Here is a 25,300-nt window from a genome sequence, read left to right on the forward strand (position 1 = left end):
AGACAGGTGTCAACCGTTAACTGAACACCAGTGGGCGGAGCCTATGTGTCTGGAACAATAATATAATATCCAAAAAATATCCAAAGTAGCCGTTTTTGGAGCTTGATAAAATAAATGCTTTGTTTCTGAGGATGTTTTAAGCTATGAAAATTACAAGATTATTTAATGATAAAAAGACCACTTAGCCTATATGTCAAAATATCATGTCATGACCCCTTTCATTTGTATTAATATTTCCCAAAATTACTATTTTAATAGGTTTGATCAATTAACTGACTGAAAACTTTTGAACGGTAGTGTTATATACATCAAGTCACCTTTATTTCTATAGGACATTTAAGGTAGGGTAGGCAATTTTCGGAGAGGCTCGCTAGCTTTGAAATCATAAGCTTCCGTCATCCCTTCAGTAAGTCTCCAAACCCACGGCTCCTTCAAAACACATGAAAACACACTGCAGAGTCTGCAAAGCGTCACGAGACGAGAGACGGCGTTAAACTACCTCATGTCTCAAAGCACATAACATTACAATAATAATGAATATAAACAACTTAAAGAGCTCTGACCTGTATCACCTGACTGCTGCAGATTCATTTCGCCGTTGATAGTGTTGACATTGTAATGTATAAATTCGAGTCACAAACCTCTCCAATATCGTCATGTGTTTTCATCTCATCCAAATTACATTAGTTATGGTGATGGCAGCATAAGTTCATTGTTTCGGTTCAGGAGGAACTGTAAAGGGCAGCTGCTGTTTCGTTTGTGCTGCTCGTTGACTGACGTCTGTCTAACTCATTGCATGAACATAGCATGAAACGCACTGATGACGTGTGTTGATAGGCAGATAGGACCGAATGCAATGATTGGACGAACATTTCATGGTACGCCTTCCACATATGAGATATATACATGTAAACAAATTGAGAAGAGACTTTCAACCAGCATAGCAAAAAAAAACAAGTAATAAAAACTCAGTGAGTGTTTTAGCGCAATTTTCTGACGTCATGGGATCACAACACTAATGCTGCGTTCACACCAAACGCGAAAATGCGTCTGGCGCGAGTGATTTCAATGTTAAGTCAATGGTAAGACGCGTTTACGCGCGTCTGGAGGTCTTGCGGCGCGAATGAGGCGTTTAGCGCGGCGCGGTAGACGCGAATTCGCCTCATTCGCGCGTCTAGTTCGCGCGAATGACGCGAATTGAGCGTCTGGCGCGTTTTGCGCGTTAAGTGCGAATTGTGCTTTTTGTGCATCACGCGTTTGACGCGAATTCGCGTCTGCCGCCCGAGTTGAAAAATCTGAACTTCTGCGTCAATTCGCGCCGCGTTAACCAATCAGGAGCCTGCCTGCTTGCTACTGTCACGTGGTGAACTGACAGTTTAATGTTATTTTATGTTTGGCCTCAATAAATTATTTAGTATGACTAAAATGCACAACAAAGCAAATCTTTCACATAAAAACTCGATTTCAATATGAGAGATAGCCTACTCATTTGTATTGAATGCTATTTATTCCATATCTATTCTAGATTAGCCTATATGAAGCTTTATTAATCTAATGTAAAGACACCAAACACAATTAAGTGTATAAAAACTTTTCAAAAAAATCACAGGACAGGTTTCACTTTTGGAGGCTGGCTCCATTTATAATCAAAACAAAAATAAATGACAGATTAGGTGCGGGAGAGGGTGAACCTCGCGCCGGACTGTACAGCGCGGGCTCGTCATGCAGAGACCACTCGAGGCCGAGGCTTTATACGGCCTACGCTGTCCTCGTCAGCGTCCTCACCGTTAGGTCCACCAAACCTACCTCTTGGAGCAAATTGTGAAACTCCTGAAACCCTCCGGAGGTTTTGGTGGACCCGAGTACAGCGACGATGTCCCCTACGCAGCTGTTTCTGCTCTCCAGAGCATAAGAGCGGTGACTCTCTCGATTAATGCTAATGATAATGCTCGATAAACATCTAAAAAAGATGGCCGCCAACAGCTTTCGAAACTTTCGCCCCCGGACTTCGCCTTTGACGCGCGTGACGCGCGTAAATTTTTTGATTTTACGCGCGTCAATTTCGCTCTTGACGCGCGAATGCACACAAAGTGGTCACGCGTATAACTAGACGCGGCAGGCGCGAATTTTGACGCATTTTCGCGTTTGGTGTGAACGCAGCATTAGAGATAGTAAATGTTTTTATGGTATTTTTTTTTTTTTTTTTTTTTGTTTTTTTTTGTGTGCGTTCCCGAGATTAGACCTTCCTTAACATAATGCCGAAAACCCGAAGTCTCTAGGTGGTCTGGTTGAGGAGTAGATAGAAGTGCAAGATTGGTGCGCACAGACAGAACAGAAATCATGAGTTAACAATCGCAATTTTGTCCGTAGGAAAATTGCGCTAAAAAAAATCTGGAACAAATCGCCTACCCTGCCTTTAATGCAGATAACAGAGTTAATTTCAGCTGCAGCTCTACAGAAGGCAATAGTGCCATTATTCATTCACTTTGAGTCAGGTTCAATGTTGATTAAATTCAGTTCAATTGCAGTGCCAATGTAGCAAAATTAGTAAATTATGAAAAAGTCAAATCAGCAATAAAGCAGCTCTACAGAAGACAAGGGTGTCATTATCCAGCTCACGTCTGTTAAATATATCTCTGTCTGCTCTCCGTCAGTTTGATGTCCGGTCTGGCGGCTCTGGATGCAAAGTGTTCCAGTCGGCTGGGCCTCATCACGGTCTCCTACTACCTGTGGACCACCTTCCTCGCTGTGGTGGTGGGAATCGTCATGGTGTTGATCATCCATCCAGGTGGAATGGCACAGAAAGAAGATTCAGAGGACAGCGGGAAACCCATCATGAGCTCCGCTGATGCTCTCCTGGATCTCATACGGTGAGAAAACCCTCATGTTTCTCCCTCATATCCTTGGAACACATGTTCTATGGAACACAAAAGAAAAGAAAGTCAAATATCTTTGATCCAGAAACATGACTCATGATATTAACCTAACTAACAGGGAATGTTCTCAGAACGTTCTGGCAAGGTTCTCTCAAAGTTATGAAGAAACATTCTTCTAGTAACATTAATAGAATGTTCATTCAAAGTTATCTGGTCTTTAATAAAAATGTTAGCACAAAAACATTAATAGATTGTTCATGGAACGTTTTATTCGGATGTTCATCTCACATTTGTTAAATGTTACTACTTGTTTCATAATGTTCAGAGAATATTTAAAAGTAACGTTCCCATAATATTTGTAAAATTATAACGGAATGAAATTACTACTAATTACATCTAATTACTAAGAAAAACACATTTTTAAAACATAAAAAAAAAATGGATAACTTAATTGAAACGTTAGCAAAAGTTCTTATTTTTGATAGCTGAGAAATTGCCATTTTCGTTATCAACAATACCTGGCAAATAAAAACACAATTTGATTTATGAATTACTAGCAACTTGGTCAGTAATATTTTACAATGAACTGCAATCACAGATACAATCTCCAGCAACCTGATTGTGTTTCGATTGAAGGTGTAGCAGTCCTAATCTCACATGACCTGCTTGAGAGCACTCGACCGTCTAAATGAGTCACAAACACACGTCTAGAAGGATTGAGAAACTATTGTAGATTTGAGTGTTTTTATAAATGCACAGTGACCCTTAAACGTACTTGGACACTTAAGACACATTGCAAAAAATTGCATTAGATAATAAAATGAACTATAAACAAACACAAAACTGACTGTCTTCAACACTAGATTGTTTTAGGTTTGTGTGTTTTTACTTGAAAAGTGTGCTTATGATAAATGACCCTTGGTTTCGTATTTTGTTATCTAATGCAATGATTTAAACTTCAAGTGTCCAAATGCATCTTTGTGCCTCTGTTTGCATGAGCTCAGCATCAACCAACTTTTCAATTATTGTGTCATTTATACTAATGCCTGTGTTTGTAGCTTAAATCAACTATTATATTTATAAACAAGCTGTACACAGAAAGTGAATTATTGACCCTGCTTGAGGCAAATGCAGCCATTGTTTCCGCCTCCAGGAATCCACGTAACTAAAATAAATTACACTCCATCGTTACACACACTTCATCAGCTGAAGGTCACTTTATTAGAAACATAATGTAAACAACAGCCGAATTTTATTTTTGTGACTACGAAGTTGGCCTTCATTCATTGTGCATTTTGTTTTCATTCACAATTTTTATGAAGGATACTAGAAGTGTGTGCATGTTATGCTTTTTAGAAATGTCTTAAAAGCATTCAGTTGTTCAAAGAAACTCAAGTGCTCATCTAACTGTAATACATTGTATGTCCCTGAACAGAAACATGTTTCCAGCCAACCTTGTTCAAGCCACATTTCAACAGGTAAGAATCCACAGTTAGCCATGAATTAGTAGTCACACTCCTTATAATGTGTAGGGAAAATATGACAATGAACCATCAAATGAATACATGCAAAACATGAATGCACACTTGAGAATCTGTGATTCAGATGCAGCCACTGCAAAAAACATTTTTCTCATGTCTTGAGTGTATAGACACTTATCTTGTGCATTTTGCTTCTCAAGTAAATGCATTTTGATTGAGGAATGTTTAAACATTTGTTGTGGAAAACAAGACAAAAATACTGAGGAAGCAGGTTAGATACTATGCAATTAGGATTGCTGACTAAGGGACCGTTTACATGACAGTGTTTTCAACTAAAAACAGAAAACGTTTTATGCGTTTTAGCCATTCAATTACATGACAATGGCATTTTGCAGGCCTGAACATGCAAACGTTTGAAAACAGGTTTCAAAGTGCACGTTTTTGAAAGGGACAACGTTATCGTCTCTGTGTAAACTACAAAAATGATCATTTACGAAAGCGGTGCCTTCATGCATATTATGTGTTCAGTCTATAGTGTTTCTTGACAATGTCACATCGCCACCTACTGGCCTGGCAGCAGAATACAGCGTTTTTAGTCGTTTTCGCAGATCAGTGTGAACGGGGAACGATTTGACAACGTTGTAGTCTGTACACAGAAAAACGTAATGGAAAGATTTTTGCATTTACATTTGAGGAGCTTTTGCTTTGTTCACAAAGTGCTTGACAAACTGAAATAATAATTAAAAAAAAATCTCTTTAGTATCGTACCAACAGTGTGCCCATAATGAAGACGCCCAAGACGACAGTGGCCACCAGTCTGATGGAGAGCACCACTCGCCGCACGCTCATCTACGGGATTCAGGACGATAACGGGACGGACATCCAGAACTTTCAGCTGGATCTGACCCCGCCTCCTGACGTGGTGATGCGAACGCTTCCTGGCACCAGTGACGGCATGAACGTCTTGGGGATTGTCATTTTCTCTGCCACCATGGGTGAGAATACTGCAACAAATGACATATGTGTTAATATTTTTATATTATATCTCACATTTGCATATCGCTGGTCATTTTTGCGCAGGCATAATGTTGGGCAGAATGGGTCCTAACGGCAGTGCACTGGTTAACTTTTGCCAAAGTCTAAATGAAGCGGTGCTGAAAATCGTTGCGATTGTCATCTGGTAAGATTTATTTATTTATTTATTTTTTTTATAAATATATAAATGAATTTATTAATTTATTTTGCTTTGATTTTAATGTTAAGAATGTTAAAACATTACCTACTTAAACTTGTAAAGCCTAACATATGAAGTGATAGTCTAGTTTATTGAACATTTAGACAAATTAGGAAATAGTTTTTATGTTTGGCTCATAGAGTATGATATAGTGAGAATATGGAGCTCAAACTCGAAGAGGAATAACAGCAAAACAAACTGAGCAAAAATATGCAATTTTATGAGCAAAGCTCTGTAGTTTTAAAACATATAATGCAATGCAATACAATAATTATTGAGAGATTAACAAATAAACCTTCCTCAAAAGCCTGATGGATCATATTTGATACATTTCAATGTTTCTAAAAAGAAAAATGTATGGATAATCAAATAAAACTAAGTTGCTTCAGTCCAATAAGTGATCATCTTGAAATATCACTAACAATATAAAAATTATTCTTGAGTTTACTTTATAAAAATCTGTAAAGAATGCATAGCAAAAAGATTAGCAATTATACTAAATGGCCTTTTACTTGCTAAAAAATTGTATGAACTATCAATCAGATGACAGAAGGCATTTGGTAGATCGTTCATGTGCAACAGGTTTTGATCATTTAGACGCTTTATAAACTTTTGTTTCAATTATGATACAGTAGGCTTTATATGGTTAAGCAATAAAGTATAAGAGGATACATTTTGAACGTATTGTTTCTGTGCAGGTACTTCCCGTTTGGCATCGTGTTTCTGGTGGCCGGTAAGATTCTGGAGATGAGCGACCCGTCGGCGATGGGGAAGAAGCTTGGCTTTTACGCTATAACTGTGGTGATGGGCCTCATTCTGCACGGCCTCTTCATCCTGCCCAGCATGTACTTCTTCATCACCAAGAAGAGCCCCATCGTCTACATCCGAGGAATCCTGCAGGCGCTGCTCATCTCACTGGCCACGTCCTCCAGGTACAACACACACCGACACCAGCGAAGGACAAAAACATCACATTCATCCTGTTAGTCTTCTTTGGCAAAATCCCTTTAACTAACAAAAGCCAGTTCCTTAATGACACCATCCTCCAAGAAGTGACCATTTTTGGTCGTAAAACAGCGCAAATGTCAGTATTAGATGAATTTGATGAATTCTGTGATGTTTTGTGGTATTAGCTGCTTTGACGGATAATACCAAAATTTTAGGAGACATACTGTTCAAAATGTGGTGTCAGTAAGATTTTTTATTGTTTATGAAGGAAGTATCTTATGTTCACCAGGAAATACAGTAAAAACAGTAATATTGTGAAATAAATTAATTCCTGTGACCAAAGCTGCATTTTCAGCATCATTACTCCAGTCTTCAGTGTCACTGATTTGATCTATTATCAAAGAAAAATGTATCATCATTTTCAATCTATACTTTATATATACTTACTGAGCCCAAATTTTTGAACAGTAGCCTGTAAATATTAAAAACTTTAGCTCATTATTTCCATTCTGTTCATTTTCTTGCCTTTGTGCTGCTCGTGTAGAGGTAAAAAATGACAGAATTTGTTATTATATTATTGATGAAATGAAATGAATGTACTATATTATATTTTTGTATGTTTAGGGGATTTCATGGTTTTTATACCACTAAATTATATTTATGGAATAGTTATGATCCATTTATTACCTGTTAATCACCTTTTGAGTATAGACCTGAAAATGAAATTTCCAACTTAAACTGTCATAAAACTGTCGCCTTGGAGCACAGACTTATTTTTTAAGAAGACACTTGGCAAATTATTGCTGAAGTGAAAAAAAAGTTAAAAAAAGTGACACTAAAAAAAAAATTGATAAGTTTAAGTTTATTATCATGAAAAATGCATAATTCTATTTTTAAATTTACATGAAATATATATTTTCCAAAAACATGTTTTTTGTAAGATTTTGTTTGGGCCCAGTACCAAACTTTTCCTCTAGATGAAATTCGCTTCCCATTCATTTCCAATGTGCTCATTTTTGACCGCCAACAGTACAGTTGTTTTTTTAGGACCATTTAACCTTTTCAAATCGTGTGTGTGTGTGTGTGTGTGTGTGTGTGTGTGTGTGTGTGTGTGTGTGTGTGTGTGTGTGTGTGTGTGTGTGTGTGTGTGTGTGTGTGTGTGTGTGTGTGTGTGTGTGTCAAAACCTTTACCCAGTTTCATACATTCCGATTAAGTAAAAAATGTAAAAAAATGTAATTTTTCCCTCAAAAATTACCGAAGAGCACCAGAAACAAGAGCATGTTTCTGAAAGTCTGGAGTACAATTTCATTGCAATATACCCATAAATTACAAACATATTCATTTTAAAAGTTACAGTAACGATCCCATTAATTTTCCACTCAATGAACAACATGTTTTCTGCCATTCTACAGTTTGTGTCCCAGGAAAGTGTGTGTGTCTTGAGAGGTTTTGCGTGTGTTTGGAGTGCTTACAGATTTCAGCACAGGCCTAAAGCTGTAATTTCAACCTACACACCATCAGGACTCAGGAGGAGGTTGTGTGACCCTGCGTCCAGGATAGAGAGAGAGAAAACATTTTAAATATTGCACAAGCACTCATACACATGAGATATTTCATCAATAAATGTAGCCTTTTGTCAACACACTTTGCCAGTGGCTGTAGTTCACATGTTGTGTCCAAAAGAAAAATGAATTTAAAAAAAGGATAATGGTTGTGATTTTTCTCTCTGTTGTGAAATATTATACACTTAAAAACAAAGCTCCACCACTCAACACTCATCTGTAATTTATTCATAACAACCTCAGTCTTTCTAGCAATAGTTTGAGTGTTTGCACATGAATATATTGTTGTGTGAGGTCAACCGGTTATATAATATGAAGAGAATCTGTTGCAACAGGTGGTGAAATATTTTGGCTCACTCAGAATTTGCACAACATCCTTATTAGCATTTTCTACCTGGATTATGGAGATAAATATGTGGATTTTCTCAGAATGGCAAATTGTGTTTCTGATGGTAGCTGTATATATGAATAGATTAGCCACAATACTGAAACTATAAATCTAATAAATAAACATGCAAGTGTTAGAACAAATCTAGAAGTGTTGAATTATAGGAGTTATAATATGTTTGAGTTTATATTGAGAAATTTTGATTGCAGACTTTGGTATTTAGGTAAAACTAAGTTGTTGAAATCTCCTGTTATGGAGTGTTATTTTAGTTTTATTGATATTTTAAATTAGCTTTTAGTTTTAGTTTTCATGAAGATTTTAGTTTAATATTGAGTCATTTCATTCTGTGCTTTTGTCATTTTATTAGTTTACTGTTTATTTATATATATATATAGCTTTTTGGGCTTAATTTATTTTAGTTTGTAGTTTTAGTTAAATTTTGATTTTTATTTATTTCCTGGTAATATTTTTAGTGCTTCAAATTTCAATTTATTGCCAAGGCAATACATCTGATTTTCATTTAGTTTAAGTTTATACTATACTTTAAACTAATATTTGACATTATTTTATACCAGGTGTATTTTTATTACCAGAAATGTTTTAGTTTTAGTTAACAATAGTAACCCTGAATGAGACATGAGTTTTAACATGAGATCCTTTTTCATTTGCAGTTCTGCCACTCTGCCTATCACCTTCAAGTGCCTGCTGGAGAACAATCATATAGACCGGCGGATCATTCGCTTCGTGCTTCCCGTGGGAGCCACCATCAACATGGACGGCACTGCACTGTATGAGGCGGTGGCAGCCATTTTTATCGCCCAAGTCAACAACTACGAACTAGACTTTGGCCAAATCATCACTATCAGGTTTGTTTGCAAATTTAAGTTTGTAAAAACAACACTCAATCTGCTTGCAATCACATCATTCTCTATAGGGCACAGCTGATTGGTTCCTGCTGTATCAGTAGCCAATGAGCTCGCAGCTCAGCCCTCAAATACTTGGTCAGCATTTGCTGTAGCAGTTGCAGTGCGCTTTCAGAAACCCTCCACCTTCCCCAGCTCCACCTGTACAGATCTGATACGGGTAATTCATGTACGCTATATTGTACAGCAGCAGCACGTCTCACTTGCTCACAGCAGTGTGTCGTGTGTGTATTAACTGTAGCAAGTCCCGTACTTTTTCTACAGCAACAGTAATAACCAACAGCAATAGTAGCAGAAATAACAGCAGTAGAAGCAGTGTAGCAGATATATTCCACCAAGACCAAACATATCAATATTGTCACATCCATTACCATGACAAAGACTCTGAGAGTTGTCATGACAGAACTAATATAAGTCCAAATATAATGAAATACTACTATACATAGACTGCATGAGGCTGAATGATTGCAGTTAGCTAAAATCATAAAATAATTGTTACTTGAAATAAATGTAACTTTAATTGAAATAAAATAAAACCTGAAGGTACACTGTATAGGAATTTCTCCCATCTAACGGTGAAATTGTATTTTGCATTCAAACGTAGCGCTTTTTCAGATGCGTGTTGCAACTACGGTAGCCGTTATGTACCAAGAAGCTATGACAACATGTCTTCCAATAGCACTTCATCGAGTTTAACTTTACATGTTCTACTGTTATGCTGCCTATATAATGAATTACACAACCAAGCACTTGTAATTTAGACCGTAACATTGACTTACCTGTCGAGAAGAAAGCAGGCAACTTCAGCGTCCTTTCAAAGTCTTTCTCCTTCATTAGCTCTTTCCACCTGGGAAAAGCTATCCCAATATTTACCCTCGTTTTTTTAAGTAACCGGTCATGTTTCCTTTTAAATTCAATTGTTTGCTTTTTTGGCGACGAGGATTCCTTCTTCTGTGGCTCAGCATAAGTATGATCCTGCATTATGAAGTACTTCGCAGCGCAGCCTTTCAAATTTGCCGGGGCAGTGACCAGCGCCTCTCACTGATCTCCTTGTCCGTTTCAGCTGGTTTCAGTCACGTGACGCTGGCTCTGAACAAAAACGCGTTGAGGTAGGCTAGTGCTTTTTGTCCCTTCTGCTATTATAGTTTTTCAAAATGGCGGAACGACATGGAAGCCTCCTTGGACTTACCCGTTCAATGTAAATAAAGATAAGAAATTCTTCACTTATGAGGATAAGTCAGATCATTGGCAGTGGTAATTTTACACCAATGAGGACATATTTATGAATAAAGACTGATTTTAGCTAATAAAATACTTAAAAAACTACACAGTGTACCTTTAAACTCGTTTTATATTTGGCTTGTTGCCAAGGCAACATCTCTCATTTCATTTAGTATAACTTGATGCAGTAAAGTAACTAAAAGTAAAATAAAAATGAATAAAAACTATAAAGACGTTTAAAAAAATTCACACACAACGGAATTAATTAAAATTGTTAGTAAAAACTATAATAGTATCTCAATAAAACTAAAATAACACTGGTATGAGAAATGTATCACTATTTGACCCATCCACCCATCAATCTGTTCAGCAATCTAGCTAACTGGCTAGCTCTGGATTTACAGTATTTCGCACATGTAGATCTTCATGATCCAGAGACTGAATGAAGCCGAAGAGACACTTTAATCCAGCTGTGTGATGCACAGAAGAGCGTTATGTAATAGCAGTCCATTATTTATGCAATTGTACAATTTTAGAGGAGTAACAGAATAACAATGCAAAGATTTTGCCATTTCAAAGCTCTTTCCACATGTTGAAGTGGCCCTTCAATTTAGACAAGTTAAACGAATTCATAGTGGAAGTGAAGTGTTTCAGTTTAAAGAATTGATATGCAATTTCAAGTTGCATTTCTGTCTCAATAGGAATGAAAGTATACAGATATAAAATATATATATAAAAAAACTATACCTATAATATATCAGTATTCCCCAATATCACCATACCAGTTTCATGTTGTGCTCAGTTTGAACTACATTGAGTAGTTGCATGCAGTGTATTTATTTTGGTGCCCATATTAACAGGTTACAATTGAATAGCAGAGTTTCCGTGACTATTTTTGCTGAATTCAGTAAAAGTGTGCCCGCCTCGCATGCCAGAAACGCTGGTTTGAATCCTGCTCGGAGCGAGGAGGGCTGGAGGAGTTACACAGGCTCAAATATGCATTTACTAAACCTGACCAAGAAATATCATGTAAACAGTGGAAATATAATATAATATAATTAGTTTCTGGAACATTCTGAAATTTTCACTTGGCATTCAAATGTTTTGCACATAATTTACTCTGTTAGCTTCACAGGCGTGCTTGATAAAACCACCATTGGTTAGATCTTTTGGCATGCAGCATTATCCCTCCATCATCCGGTCTGGACTAAAAGGAACAACAAGCACATAAATCGAAGTGCATACTTCAGAGTTCACTACATCATAGAGTGACATGGAGACCTCACATGTCACAATCTTGCGAACGTGAGGTCAGATGAAGAAGTGGAGGGTAAGGAGATATAGGGATAGAGAGCCAGAGAGCATTTTGGGCTGCGCTGTTACAGGGATAAACTCAGCTGTCACATGGTTGTCTTACCACAGGATTATTGTGCAGTTTTCAATTGTTCCCCCCACCCTTCCCAAAATCCATCATCTCTCTCTCTCTCTCTCTCTCTCTCTCTCTCTCTCTCTCTCTCTCTCTCTCTCTCTCTCTCTCTCTCTCTCTCTCTCTCTCTCTCTCTCTCTCTCTCTCTCTCTCTCTCTCTCTCTCTCTCTCTCTCTCTCTCTCTCGCTTTCAAATGCTCTGTTGCCAGTGTTGGGGGTTGAGCGAGCCTGTTTCATGCATAAGCAGGGCAATAGCACAATGCATTTATTGCGATGCCCATGTTTACAGGTCACAGAATTCACTCTACATTGCATAAACAGGTTACACCAATTCACACTGTGATCAGTGCAATAGCAGTGTATATTTAGTGGCGCACATACAGTTTAAACAAGTGACAGCACTCATTCTACACATATAAGCAATGCAACAGCAGCACACATTATTGCAGTGCCTGTATTAACAAGTTACTGCTTGCATTTTGCATGTGTAAACAGCGCAATAGTTGCATATATGTTTTGAAATGCCCATTTTAACAGGTCACATTTACTCTGTAAGCAGCACAATAGTGGCATTTAAAGCGATGGCCATATTAACAGGTTACTGCATTTACTCAGCAAACGTAAGCAGTGCAATAGCACTATGCATTTATTGTGGCCCCTGTATTAACTGGTAACTGCGTGTTCATTTTGCAAGTGTAAGCAGTGCAATAGCACATACAGATGGTGGTCAACCAGAATGAGACTTTTACCGCCGCCGTTCCCGCGGCGGCAAAATTGGGATGTGTATTTGCTGCCTTTTACCGCTGAGTGGCGCTGTAATCACAGACTTTGAAAAGTGTCAGTTTATTCTCTTTATGACGTAATCTGCCGCGGCAGTAATTTGAGCTGAGGTCACAGATAAATTCAAGATAAATATTGTGGTTAAACGAATTCAAATTCATTAAATTTAAACAAAGTAGACACACGTTAACATTGTGTGCCCAGTTTTTCTATAATTTAGAAAGGCTATGTCAATAGGTTACTTGTCATTTTCTTCGTGTTATTTTAATGTGTTTGTAGATTTATTAACTGAAACATAACAGTGAAATAACTTAAAATAATTTACCGTGAAATTAAAACATTTTCAGGACTTGCAGCTCCTAACCGATGTAGTCGGTTTAAGCATTCTTTGTTATATTCAGAACTAAATAGCCTTACATGTTACAAACTTTTAAAACAGGGAAAATAGTAGACGTTGGCGATTCAGACGGTAGCTCTGTGGTCAAAGCATTATCAATAGCCTCTCGGAGCTTCAAACGATCTGAGATCGAATCTCAGTGTAGCCGACAGTGTTTATGTTTTTCCGTTCTTGATGCTTAAATATGTATCTGTTTATTAAAGTCAATCATCTTGTTTAATTATCAATTGTACATTACAACATAAATTTGCTACATTCCCGCTGCAAAGACGACACATCTGATGAAGGAAGACTGTCAGCCGATTGCACCAGAAAATGAAGATGATTCGTCTTTAATCTGCTAAATTATTTTTTTGTGTGTGTGTGAATCATTCACGAGATTGAGATGACTGACAGTGACCCGGCCATATCAACGGAAGACATTTTTCAAAACAGATCGAACAAATCAGAAAAATACTTTCAATACAGTATTGCTTTCAATTAAAAAATAAACAATGAAAATGTAAAATAAAAATAAAATTAATTAAGTTTGAAAACCCATCGCACATTTTAAGATATGAATAAAGTGTCGGGACAGTTTATTTATTTAAACAGGGTTGCATCGATAGAGTTTATTCCCTTTGTGATGCAAAATAAGAAACAGAATCTTAGGCCTATTCTTGCAACATTTTAAATTTCTATTGTCAAAGAAATTGCAGCTAAATTAAAAAATTAAAACGGTACAAAACGGAAAAAGTTCAAAGCAACATAAATTAAGAACAGGCGTTTTTCTTTGCCTCTCGCGCTGGATATTTTTTTAGTAAGTTTGGTCTCCCTCACTGCGCGCGGTGGGTCTTTCTCGAAATTAAGCATTTCAGCGTAAAAAAACACCATACAGCTGATAATACTGTATATGTCGCTGTGTGTCATTCACACAAATCACGAAAGAAAAAACTGTAACAAATAGCTTTTGTTCCTTCAAAGATACAACATGCCTTGCTGAATTCACCTTACAATAAAACGAGGTGGGTCGCCAATAAAAGAGCTCTGTATCTGCTAAATTTAAATTGTTTGTGGAAAACCTATACAATCAATAAAACTACAATATATAATTTAATAAGATATAGGGCCTACTGTACATAGGCTATGGACTTTTGGAGATTTTGAGATTAATCCTTAAAAGAATTTTGCCTTTGCCTCATCAGGCTGGCTCCGACACTCTCCATATGAAAGACGGAACATTAACACCTCTGTCCTCCACCCCCACGATAAAGCAAAGTATTGCCTTCTCCAAACCCCCCACAGGCTAGCTGAGTTTGCAAAACAAAACAAAGAGTTTGCCACTCGTCGTGCCAAACAAATTATAAACTTCAATATTTAATTCAAAACAATCTCAAAACGCTTTGTGACATTTTGAAAAGCCGTGGATGCATTACTGCCACTGGAACCATGAACGCAACAGAATACTGGTTCTGATTTTATTGTTTGTCGTTTAAACGTCATATATATGAATTATTATAGGCTACAGAAGTAAAGTCATTGTATAATATTTGTTCCTTAGTGTAAAATGGAAATGCATGGCGATTTTATTTTGTAAATAGGCAAAAAAAAAATGTTTTAGAAGACAAATCTCTCTGCATCAACAATAGACTATAAAATGCATTAATAGGATAATATAAAAACACCAGTAGTCCAAGTTAGTTCGGGATTCGAACCCGAGTCATCTAAATGATCGTAACGTACGTTCAACCACTCGGCCACTATTCACTCGTTGCGATACGGCCTAATGTTCCAGTGTGTGTTCGCTCACACGAGCGAGAAGCGCTCTTCATTCAAATGAACGCGCCGCCGCGTTTGTTGAACACTAATTCAACATGCCAGAATAAAACCTGGCTTTAGAACAATGCATAGCGCCACTCGTCGTGGTGTGCCAAAAAATTACAATAATTTAGTTTAATTTATTTCAGTGTTAATGTTTGAGTTAAAAAATCCTCTACAAATTAAATTAACCCAAAGTCGGCTATAAGAGTCCTTTATACGTAAAAAAGCAAAGGGCTTACAGTCTTAACATTTAGGCTACTTTGCTTAAATTCGATACATTTATTTTCAGTAGGGCCTAATACATTTGTAGGGATGTAATTTCAGTATGCTTTACCAACGCTATGTATTCAATTAAAGTTCCAAGAGGTCTGGTCTCTATATTTCCTTCCCAGCTGACACTAATATGCAAGTGCACAGCAAAAATCACAACTTGTGCTTGCTGGAACGCAAGTTATTTAAGGTGTCTCAACTGTACACAGTCTACAGTGTGAATTCGTTACAAGGTTTCATTTAATTACATTAACGTGCAGCAATTTGTACAAATAGAGTCTATAGGCCTACTGTTGTAGACATTAAATAATCTCATTTAGTATCATATTTGTTAAAATATTATAATGTTGTTTTTTCAATCTATGTTGAATATGAAAAGTGAACAGCATGAGTAAGATAAGATGCATTATATCGAGAGATGGATATGGAGTGGGTCAGACATGATTTTGACCACTTCATTAAGTTTTGTTTAGTAGAAACCTTTTTTTAAAGTGAATTTCGTTTTCTATAAATTGTATCTTAATTTTAATCATTTTTTCATCACCCAATTGTCTGGATTCAATAAGTAAGAGAAGCAAACAGACACTAATCATAGAGGCGCCCGTGAGGTCACTTGCATTGCACGTCAGCTGGAGCGCATCTCATCCTCCTAATTTAACGAAACTCAGCGTATGCCTCACACAGACATGATAAATACATCAAATACACAAAGCTTGAAATGTCTTCAAACGAAATAATTCAAAACGAAAAAGAAAAAGGCTACTCTCTGATTATGTCTTTGTGCATTTCTCTCTAGGTGCGTTCACTACAAATATGGCGATCGTCAACTTCATCGTTGCAGTCGACACTGTCAGAAAACACTAGTTCATTGATAAAAATCATATGAAGACAAGGCATATATTAAGTTATTTTAGCTGTTATGAGAAAAATAAATCTAACAAAACCTAAAATCTAAATCTAATAAATAAAAAAAATATATATTAACGCCAATTCAACATGCCAGAATAAAACCTGATTTTTGAACAATGCGTAACGCCACTCGGCCTGGTGTGCCAAAACACTACATTTTAAACTTCAATGTTTAATTCAAAACAATCTCAAAACGCGTTGTGAATTTTTTTTAAAGCCTAGCCTATATACATTAAGGGCATTGAAACCAGGATCTTAACTAAAACGTGTTCCGCGTAATCTCTCAAAAATTATGCCACACTACTCCATGTAAAAAATTTTTTTTTTTAAGGACTGCTTTTGAAATCACTATAAATTGTATCGCTCACGAGAGCTCTTCGTTTATCTAATTCCTCAATAGAATAGTAAAAATATTCAGCGTCATTGCTCCTAACATCGTCTCTATTTTTAACTTTTGATTCTATTTTTTCAGCTGTAAAATTGATTCTATCTTTGGTTCTATTCTGTTGTAGCCTAATAGGCCTATTTATATATATGAAAAATATGCCTATTATTTAACCCACTTACATTTTAAAATACGGCAATTGCTGCTGTTTTGCACAATGTCCCTTTGCGCCACCTGGCGGTCATTTCGGGAACGACTTTGAAATGCGGCTGGTTTATTTTCGCCGCGGTAATTTCGCCGCGGCGGCTGGCGCGGCGGTAATAGGCATTCTGGTTGACCACCATCTGTACTATGTACTAAAGTGCCTATATGTGTATATTTTCTCTGTACACATAAGCAGTGCAACAATGACAAACATTTATTGCGGTGCCCATATTAACATGTTATCGGATTACATCTCTCTGCACGCATATGTAGGGCAATAGCACAATGCATTTATTTTGATGCCTATATTACCAGGTTACAGAATTCACTCTGCACACGTATACAGTGCAATAGCAGCATGCATGTAATGCAGCTTTTATATTATCAGGTTATCAGGTTCTATTACTTACAAATTGTAGTCCATTACTGATTCCAAATTACATGACAAAAATGGTCATTTTAGGTCATGACAGGTACCTCAAGCCGGGACTCATCAGAACCTCATTACTTCACAAGAAAAGGCCTATTATTCATCCTGTTGCATTTAAAAAATAGTGTGCAGATCGAAGCGTGACATTGATATATGTTATTCCTCAATGAAGCAATGCACATTATATCACTGGGTGTTAAAAAACGTGTTAAACCTTGAGTGTGTGTCACTCGAGTTGACTAACGTTCTTCTAAGCCTGCGAGGGAAGAGTTGTATATGCTTGCATTCTGTGTTTGATTTTATGTGTATGTTTTGTTTGCTTTCATCCTGTAATAAATGAAGGCTGGTTATCTGTCATTGAAAACAGTTGCAAGCAGTTGTTGCTAATATAACGGGATAGTTCTCCCCAAATTGAAAAGGACCTCATGCATTTACTCTCAATGGTCTCTTTTTTGTTGTGTAATGATTTGTTTACCATGTTTTCCAGTATTACAGCGACAGCAGCGAGCATCGGTGCAGCCGGGATCCCACAGGCCGGCCTGGTCACCATGGTAATAGTGTTGACATCCGTAGGACTGCCCACCGATGACATCACTCTCATTATCGCTGTTGATTGGGCCTTGTAAGTATCGACATGTGCTGTATATTTTTAGGCTTTCACGTAGAAACCACTTTTTTTATCAGTGCACTGTTAGGCAGTTCACAGATGTTTTAGCATTCTACTGCGCTGCTTTTCCATTCTTTTTCTACATAAACATGTGCTAGGCAAACATATTTGAGCACTTGGTTTTAATTTTCTCATCATGCTCTATTTTTATCCATCATTTGTATCTATCTATTTGTTTTATCCATCAGTGTTTGTAAAACTCGTTAAAGTGGACCTATTATGTTGTTTTACAAAGTCTTGATTTTGTTTTTGGGCTGTACTAGAATATGTTTTTATGCTTGAATGTTCAAAACAACAATTTTTCTCATATTTGACCATGTCTCTTCCCCGTATCGGGTGCGTTTCCAGAAAGCATTGTTAGCCAACTATGGTCGCAAGTTCCATCTTTACCAGGAGGGCTTGACATTTTTCAACTTCAACTTTCAACTTTTTTGCTCACCAGCCACTGTGGCTAATGGTTTTCCAAAGTTACTAGCAACTCAGCATTTTCACTGGCCACAATTTTGACATCGATACTATGGGGAAAAACTGACATTCTAGATATTTTTAATATTATCTCATAATTTGGCAGCAGGAATATTAGGCTGCTGTCACTTTAAGACCTGACGCACTGATCCATTATACTGTTACACATGCGTTTCTTTCTCAACTGTTTACATTCACTTAAAACATAACTGACTGTGTTTACGTGAATACTTGCCAAGAACAGCATTTTGACATTATTTTGTGTGTATTTGACTGTTGTGCGTACCTGCTCTAGTACACTCTGCGAGCCCCAAAGTGACGTAAGAGGGAACTTGTGATTTTAATGAAACATCTGGAAATGAAGCAAAAACATGGAGAACAAAATAGCAAAGTAGTCTTCAGATGCCATGTTCATTATTTACAGCAATAATCTGATTAATTAACTGATGTAATTACTCTACCACCTGTGTGACATCATTAACTACTGTTGATCCAACGTGGTTTAAATGACAGATGTGCGACAGTTAGTATGTTTTCGGGAAACAGTCGTGACTAGCTAGTGAGTTTCTCCAACAATGCATTGTACTATGGTGGTTAAGCATTGAGTTGTCGTTGCACGGGAAACGCACCCTTGTTTAGTTCCTGTCTCTATAAGCCCTACACTGTGCTCTGATTGGTCAGCTGGACCGGTGTGTTGTGATTGGTCGAGCGCGAGTGTGTTTTTGGGAAATGTCCCGCCCCTTACCATAACCGCCAGTTTCAACACACTACTAACTAACTAAGTAAACCAGGCCCCGCCCCTTTATTCTGCGTATGAATTATTTAAATGAGGAATATTGTGACGTGTTCGTTCCCGGAAGAAAACTCAAAACTACAACGGAGGCGTTTCAGGGAGTTCAGAAATAGTGTTACTGATTTAGAGAATAACTAATGCTGGAGGGACTTTTTTGTGCTCAAACTGCAACATTACCCACTAAAGAAAGATTTAAGTGAATTTTAACATCATGTCTGTTTGTCCTCACCTCTCCAGAGACAGATTTCGCACCATGGTCAATGTGATGGGAGACGCTCTGGCCACAGGAATCATGGCCCATATCTGCAGAAAGGATTTCATCAAAGAGGGAGATGGGGTGAGTTCCTTAAAAACATCATATAATATCTGTATATATCAACTATAGTTGACAAATAACATGGACATTTTTTAAATTCCATCCAAATCAAGATAAATCACACATAAGATCACACATAAGAGTCCAGCACTCTGTAAATTCTCCTCCAGCACATCCCAAAGACTTTCATTGAATTTAAGCTCTAGATGAGTAAATTCATGTGTGAAAATGATTCTTCATTCTCCTCAACCATTCTTACACAATCGAAGAAAAGAAAAGAAATGAAAAGCTACACACTACATCACTCCATCAATTAGGGTTAGAAGAACTGTTCCCAAAACATATAACATGATAGAAACATAAGAATCACTGCAATACTGATCTAATCATAGACCCTTAAGTCTATTGCCTATCCAAACAGCGACTTTTTTTTTGGCCGGGCAGTGTTTGATGAAAAATTATTAATTACAAAATAGGAGCATTTTCACTAGTGCTCTCAGACTTTTGGAACCCACTATATATATGGGAACGCAATGTATGTTAATGTATTGGATTTAGATGCAACAGAACGACTTCAGGAGACCGTTTCCACACACTCACACCTGTTTCCAAAGCAGCTTTACAAAGTATAGCAGTTCACACACCCCACAGAGAGGAGACAATGGCAGGGAAAAACCTTGGGAGGATCGAACTACGCAATATAACAGATATAAATATATTTACACAAACACAAAGACTGAGTTTGATCCTCCCAAGGTTGAGCTTTTTTGGAAAGAATATAAATTGTAAAACGCACTTTCTTTCAACAATTTCTCAAAATGACAAGTTGCATGGACACAGTCCTCACTGAATGATATTTTACACAAGTTCATGTCTTTGTCAGTGTTTCATGAAGACAGATATAAGTATAATCTTAATTTTACAGCCACAACGTGATAACGATAGTGAGGGAGATGTGAATAGAAAATAAGCATGTTTTGTAACTGATGAACATGGTTCTCAGGAACACAGGGTTTCAAAGTTATTTCCTTGACAATAGGAAAGATCATCTGATTCATAACTCTAAGGATGCGTGCCATAATCACAAACACATCTCAAGGATACTGTATTGAAAACCAGAACAAACTAAGTAGTGTGAGGAGAGTTCATGATAATTGCATATGAAGATAGTCACGACAAGATAGAAAAACAGGGTTTCTTAGGAACTATGTAAATATGACATGATACCACTATGATTTTCACAAAACTTTTATGGACCCCAGAATATTTTGTTAAACACACAAACACAAAATCTAGCTTCATGCATTCTTCTAAATATAAGCATTTAAAACTTGCAGTCTCTTTTTTACGCAAATATGATAAATGATTTTGGTGGCATCAGCTTCTCCTCAGATTTTCTGTCCAATCAAATGCTCAGTAGAATCTCAGGCTCCGCCCCCTACATTATAAATCTGATTGTCAAGTCTGACGTTTATCCTCTTCCGGGTCCAAGCGCTCCGCTCGTCCAGATCCAATAACAATGGTGGAAACTGTGAATTTATTTACGATCACGTCCTTCTTTAGTGAGCCACCCATGGCAGTCAAAAAGGGTTTAAATTTGAACTCCAACAGAGTGGTTAGTGTAGCTCATCATTCAGGTGCATAATTAAGGGTAGAGTCCAGGCATCAGTGAAAAAGAAGGTTTACGAGGTTGAGATGAGAATCTGAAGCTGCGGCTGAAATCAGTCACTTGTTCACACATTTACTATTTTCTACATGGTGAATGGCACATAGTGCACTATAAAGGAGATAGGGAACGATTCATAGAGTGTAAATATGCTTTCCATTGGAGTGAATGAAGTCTGGTTTCACGTTATAGTCACTTGATCAGCCGCAGATCCGGTCCAGAGACATGACAGCACAGAGCGGATCATATGATCAAGTCTCGCAGACCAGAATAGGTATCGGACCATTTGAATTCTGCACATAATGCTATATTTTAAAGCAATATGTAGGAGATTAGGAGGAGAAACAGTTAGAGATTAGGAGAAAACTGCGGCTTTACTGAGCTCAACGGCTCTGGCCGAGTTGTGAAATAAACTAAACACTATTGGCTATTTATAAAAAAGGAGAGGAGCTGTTCGATATGTCCTGTCCTGTCTTCCTGTTTCAGTGGAAATTACATCAACACATTGAATAATGCTGTGTGTTTCAAGGCACTTCAGTGGGCCTTTAAAGGCATATTTGACATCTTTCTTTCTTCTGACCACTGTAATCAATCTCTCGCTATTTTTTCATAGAACCCTATCGTGGATTTTTTCTTTTGCTATTGGAGCCTAGTCTTTGTTTTTGATTTTATTCACGCTGCTAGGCAGCCTGGACACCATGGACCATATTTTCCCCTCAAAAAGGGAACCAATCACAGAACGGGGAGGGAGCAGCAAGACGATGCCGACGTCTATGCGACACACCGAAGCAGTTTGTTTATATCTATGGGTCCAACATGGCATCAGATGTGAAGTTACCTTTCGATGCAGCCTTAGATAGTGTTCTAAGTAGTTTAGAACGCAAGTTTATTTCGTCTTCTTCCTCGTCGAATTTCTGCCGCTCTACATACGTCATCTGGTATAATTGAAACGATTGGCTATGAGCTACGTGCAGGCGCATTTGATAGACATTCGTAGCGCCCAATAAACGGCTCATTCGTAAACCACGCCTCAAATACGAGAAAATGAACATGTGGTTCCCAGACCACGTCTCAATGAGAAAGAGATCTGACGTTAGCCAGGCTAATTGGAGCCAATGGGAATGCAACACATATGTTTTAGCAGTTTTCATTCCAAATGGTTAGGGAAAAATACCATTCGTCTTTATTTTTTGCTAAAACCTGACTGACGGCATATGTACACCATGTGTTGGGGGCCGTTTCTAATTATTCTTCAGGACATTTGAGTGCTTCTGTGACCGTGATGATCTCATTTTTCCACTCTTAGTAATTAGGAAGTGATTTAGCAGACGCTTTTATCCAAGAGCCACTTGTAGTTCAAGGACTATTTAACTGATTAGTTCAAGAGCAAAATGATGATAGCATATTTAACCCCTGCCACACCACCAAAAAGTGCCATCACTACATGGTATTTGCTAGGATTTCATGACAAAAAAACCCATTGTAGTCAAATCAAAACTTGCATCTATAACTGATGTGAAACACACAGCCGAATCATAGCCATGCTGATATTCGCTAAACAGCATGTGTACGTAAAATATTGCTTAAAAACTTGAGTAATCAAATGTTCACTTTGAGAAATTAATATATTCTTATAAAAGCAAATATGCATTAAATGCATTGAAATATATATTGTTCATTAGCCATGTTTTCATCCACCTAAATTGATGTGCATTTTGGGATATGGCATAAAAAACACTGAATGGAAATACGCAATAAACTGCGATGGAAACACAATTTGCCGAATAAATCCCTTGATGCGCAACAAAAAGCTCATGTGACTTTGCCTCAACAGAGGCTGTGATTGGATAACTGGACTAACCAGCGGACCAATCACATCACAGCATCTCAAATGTTGATTTTGTCGTTCTAAAATGCCTGAGACAAAGTCTATCATCAGAATGATTTGGTTTAATTCCCCCCCAGAAGCGTCTCACACGATTGTGTTCCCGAACATTAGCATCCAAACGCAAGTATAAGAAAAATTAGCTCGAAAAAGGTAATATATAATTAATAATTAATTATAATTATATAATCATACTGGTTATGATCAATTATTACCTACATATTTTAAATCGCCCAAAAAGGGAATACATAGCCCATGTATTTGTATTAGGGTGACCAGAAGTCCCGAAAAAATATAAGCTGTTGTCCCGAATCCCGAATCCGGCCCTAATTGTCCCAAAAATCTTGAGTAGTTATTGTCTGATAAAACATTAAAAACTGTCCGTGGTGGTTGAGTCGTCCTGCAGCCAGCCCCCGCCGGCTGCTCATTGGCTGCAGCATCTTTTTTCTTTTTTTTTAAGTTCTACAAAGATACCGTAAGCGTGAATTCATATGCATTGATAAGCGAGCGCAAGTTGCCGCAGCCGTGAGGACAGTGAACGTGCAGCCAGTCGTAAAGGCGTGATTGATTGGTCGCGGCACTGTGTGCAAAAAAATACTTCAGCCTAATGTCTGATGTCGGGTTACACAAAGCAAATCATCTACACAATTATTTAGTTTTCTTATTTAATGACCGACAATTTAGTTGTAATAATAATTTTGGCATAAAGCATTAGGCTATAGCCTGAAAGGTCTGATTTACGCACAGTTATTGAATTAATGTTATTAAATTCTGTCACAGAATTAATTTCACATCGAATAATCTGTTTGTCCACCGAACCGACAGTACGATCTTCTTATCAACTCTCAAGAAAGGTTATTCTTCTGGTCATGAAGACTAACTTTCCTGTTCTATTATATAACTATAAAGTACTCAACAATATAAAAGCTTGTAGCTTAAGATCTCACATTTAAGAGACTTTGTTAGGTGAGCAGGAGACAGAGGCAATCAAGCGTATAATGGGTTTTAATAAATGAAACTACAAATACATACGACTATACTTAAACAAAGAATACATAAACAGAATAACTAAAAGTAAAGAAAGAAAGAGAAAGCAGATCACAGAATGCCAAATATCACAAACAGTTAACCTTTGAGAGCTAGGACAGAATCAAATCACCTTAAAGCAGGGGCAAACAATCTTAAACGCATCTAAATCTCGATAGAAATAATACTTGCATGAATCATGGGTGCTGAGCAAGAATGCATGTGTGTGTGTGTGTGTGTGTGTGTGTGTGTGTGTGTGTGTGTGTGTGTGTGTGTGTGTGTGTGTGTGTGTGTGTGTGTGTGTGTGTGTGTGTGTGTGTGTGTGATGATGCTCGCTGGGTCCTGAGTTTGAAGCGTTCTTTCAGTTCTTCCAGAGAGCGTGTCGTTCGTGGAAAGTTTAAAGGGTTTACTTGAAAGCAAAGTTGCCGGAAATTCAGGTTAAGTCCATTTCACCCAGAGATAGAAATTAATGAGCACGGAAGAAAGACTAAAATGTAGGTAAGATGTAAGAACTAAGATAGCGATGAGCCATCATCCTTATCCAAAGGATGGTACACATAGTATAATACATTTTATCGTAACCTACTATATATATATAGCTAAGGCAAACCGAGAGGTTTAATTCGGTACCAAGAAAGATATGTCTGGAAGTTAAAAAAGTAGAGATACATTCTTACACTTGAATATAAGCGCTTAGAGTTCAACTAACACAGCTAGAAAGTCATAACTTGGCTAATATGAGGTGGGAAACATGCATACACACAGGAATATATCATATACATTTTGGAATGACTTATATAATGAGTTAAATGGAAAGAATGTTTGTGTATGTATATTGGTGCATCTCTCAGATGTCTATCCATGCCAGTTGAGTTGATAAAGATCTTTGTAAGCTCATGACAGAGTTTGTAAGTGTTTCTGTTTAACCTCTGTCATGCCACTAAAGTGGCAATGGGGCAATTTGATGCAGACTCATTGGCGCTAGGCCTGTGATTTACAAGAATGAGTCCATTAGGTTAAAAGCTTTCTGAAGCTTAGAATGAATAAGTCATCGTGATTTCGTCCAGACGCTACACAAGAGAACATCACAGAGTTTATGATGCAAGAAAAAAAAGTGACCAATTGCAGCAACATCCATTTTTATCACAGATCATTTGTGCCAATTTCCCAAGAAGTGACAATTTTGTTCTGTTGAACACATGGGATTGAAACGCTGCTTTATTTGTGAATGTTTTATCTGAAAATGAC

The 25,300-nt window shown here is 37.4% G+C and overlaps 1 protein-coding gene across 5 annotated transcripts in view; it reads left to right on the plus strand.

Annotated features, from left to right (window-relative positions):
* The window catches only part of slc1a7b (solute carrier family 1 member 7b), a 71,714-nt gene that overhangs the window by 41,192 nt on the left and 5,222 nt on the right, over positions 1-25,300 (plus strand). For all 5 annotated transcript variants that reach the window (XM_079849975.1, XM_079849977.1, XM_079849976.1 and 2 more), the window contains 8 exons: positions 2,655-2,870; positions 4,312-4,354; positions 5,118-5,352; positions 5,438-5,537; positions 6,290-6,523; positions 9,162-9,356; positions 17,722-17,856; positions 19,397-19,496. In XM_079849975.1, the coding sequence (XP_079706101.1) occupies positions 2,655-2,870; positions 4,312-4,354; positions 5,118-5,352; positions 5,438-5,537; positions 6,290-6,523; positions 9,162-9,356; positions 17,722-17,856; positions 19,397-19,496 (1,258 nt within the window). The remainder of the gene's footprint in view (positions 1-2,654; positions 2,871-4,311; positions 4,355-5,117; positions 5,353-5,437; positions 5,538-6,289; positions 6,524-9,161; positions 9,357-17,721; positions 17,857-19,396; positions 19,497-25,300) is intronic.

Source organism: Squalius cephalus (genome assembly GCF_949319135.1).
Source record: "Squalius cephalus genome assembly, chromosome: 18".
Lineage (NCBI taxonomy): Eukaryota > Metazoa > Chordata > Actinopteri > Cypriniformes > Leuciscidae > Squalius > Squalius cephalus.